This window comes from Chaetomium globosum, genomic scaffold, assembly GCF_000143365.1.
Source record: "Chaetomium globosum CBS 148.51 scaffold_7 genomic scaffold, whole genome shotgun sequence".
NCBI lineage: Eukaryota > Fungi > Ascomycota > Sordariomycetes > Sordariales > Chaetomiaceae > Chaetomium > Chaetomium globosum.
The window spans coordinates 995,882-997,984 of NT_165982.1; the positions used below are offsets into that span (position 1 = coordinate 995,882).

Consider the following 2,103-nt stretch of genomic DNA (forward strand, 5'->3'; position numbering starts at 1 on the left):
AAGGTTGGCGAGGCGGAGAAGAAGAAGAAGAAGAAGGTGGTGGTGGATTCGTGGGAGGATGAGGAAAGTGTCTTCGAGCGAGGAATCGGAGGCGGAGTCGGAGAATGCTTGGAGCGAGGGGACGGGGCAGACCGGGACTGGTTTTGACGAGGGCTAGTGATGGGGATGGCCCGTCACTTGTTAAGGTTTGTGAGGCGTTCCGCAGGGTCCAGCGCGAGTTTGATGACTTGTTCTTTAAGATGTGGGCTTGAGCGAAAAAGACGTGTGGGAGTGGGGCTTATGTGTGGTTATTTAGTTTGGGAATTTTGTTCTTACTTTACTTAGCGTAGGTTTTTCTCATGATGGAAAAGCAACATTTATTTGTGTTGTCTGTAAAATTGGGGCATCAAAGACCTGGAGATTGGGACGCCACAGAACGCGTCAGTGTGGCCGAGATGGGAAGCAATCGATAGCTCCCGGTCAGGTGGCTTCGAGGGCTTGCTTGGGTGAAGTGCTGTCTCATATATTACTGCCGTTCGTCACAGATGCCGTCTTCGGCCACTTTGACCTCTAATACCTGGCTGAGGCAACATATTATAACAGCTTCAACTAACCTGCCGTTGGCTTGTTGGAGAACGACACAGCACATCGTTTGAGTTGCATGCCCCTGTCTTCGGAACGCATCCCCGGAGGCCGGCTTCTGCGGGTCTCGCAAATTCGGTTGGGCGGCTTTGGCGGGCGCGGCTGCTCCCTTTTCCAGCACCTGAAAACATTAAAGTGGCATGCAGCCCGCGCGCGCGCGCCAAGACGTCCACAGCAGGCGTTTGCACCACACAGTTGTCAGAATATCGGGGTGGAGGCTTCGGATATGAAGAAAACGGGGCATGTTTAGCTTGACCATCACTTCTCATTTCGACGGGTAAAAACCCCAAGGGGACCCACATGTCGGAGTCTGAACGAGGACACACCGAAAAATACAACGGACGCGGAACAAGCGCGGACAACAACCATACTTGATTGCCTGATTGGACCAGTGAATCCCGTATTCTGACAACAGTGAAAGCAAAGGAGGCGCCTGAGGGATTTCGTCAGGGGTGAGATTGGAATCATTGGGCACAGCGTGTGAACTTTCCCTCAACCACCGAATAACAAACAAATTGGGGGAATTATTTGACAGCCCTTGCAAACTACTATCGTGGCTCGCTTTACGGCCAGCGTCAAACCGGTCTTGGACGAACTTAAAAGGGACGATATCGGACAGGATTCCAAGAATTGCCTTGGCCAGACGACACGGGTTCGGGCTCTCACCGTCCCCTTGGACTATTAGACGAACGTTCCAAACCCATCCTCAGCCGCACCATGAAGTTCCTCAAATCATCCAAATCACCACCCCTCCCTACCCGCGACTTCCACTTCATCCCCATCCCCAACACCCCGATCAACCCACCCCCCCTCACCCTCACCCACACCACCACATGGACCTACTGCGGCCCGCTCCTCCCCCTCAGCAACACAACGACCAACAACCCGCCCACGCCACCCACCACAACCTCCCTCTCACCAACCTTCCACGCCTGGTGCGCGCACACTCTCACACCCACCTCCGCGCCGCATCTCCTCCCCCGCCTAACCCCCCTCCTCCACGCCATCCACGCCTTCCTGCGCCAGCACCACCTCCACCACTACTGGCTGACTCTCCGCGCCTCCCAGCCCACGCCCACCTTCGACACGCCCCGCTGGCACGCCGACGACGACTTCTTCGACCCGGCGCGCAGCGACGCCGCGCGGGGGCGCTGGAAACTCTGCGCCACCCTGCAGGGGCCCGGCACGTTGTTTGCCGCGGAGGGGGGGACGGCGAGGGGGGTGTTGAGGAGGGCGAAGGAGAACTGGGAGGACGGGTGGAGAAGGAGAGGCCGCATGTTTGTCCAGGGGTGAGGTGCGTTGCCTGTGGGCGGACGAGTGAGGTTGTGAGGGAGGAGGTGAGGGTGGGGTTGGAGAGGGAGGGGGTGACGGTGGTACACCCCGGGAAGGGGGGAGATTGGTGTTTTTAGGGTTGTGGGGAGGAGAGGCGTGCATTCGGAGCCGAGGATTGATTGTGATCGGGTGTTTGTGAATGTGGTGCCG

The 2,103-nt window shown here is 57.4% G+C and overlaps 1 protein-coding gene across 1 annotated transcript; it reads left to right on the forward strand.

Moving 5' to 3' along the window:
- Positions 1 to 1,338: 1,338 nt before the first annotated feature.
- Positions 1,339 to 1,914, forward strand: CHGG_09898 (uncharacterized protein; the record flags this gene model as incomplete). The annotated part of the gene is made up of 1 exon (XM_001227824.1): positions 1,339 to 1,914. The coding sequence occupies one exon, from the start codon at positions 1,339 to 1,341 to the stop codon at positions 1,912 to 1,914; it is 576 nt and encodes a 191-aa protein (XP_001227825.1).
- Positions 1,915 to 2,103: the final 189 nt, after the last annotated feature.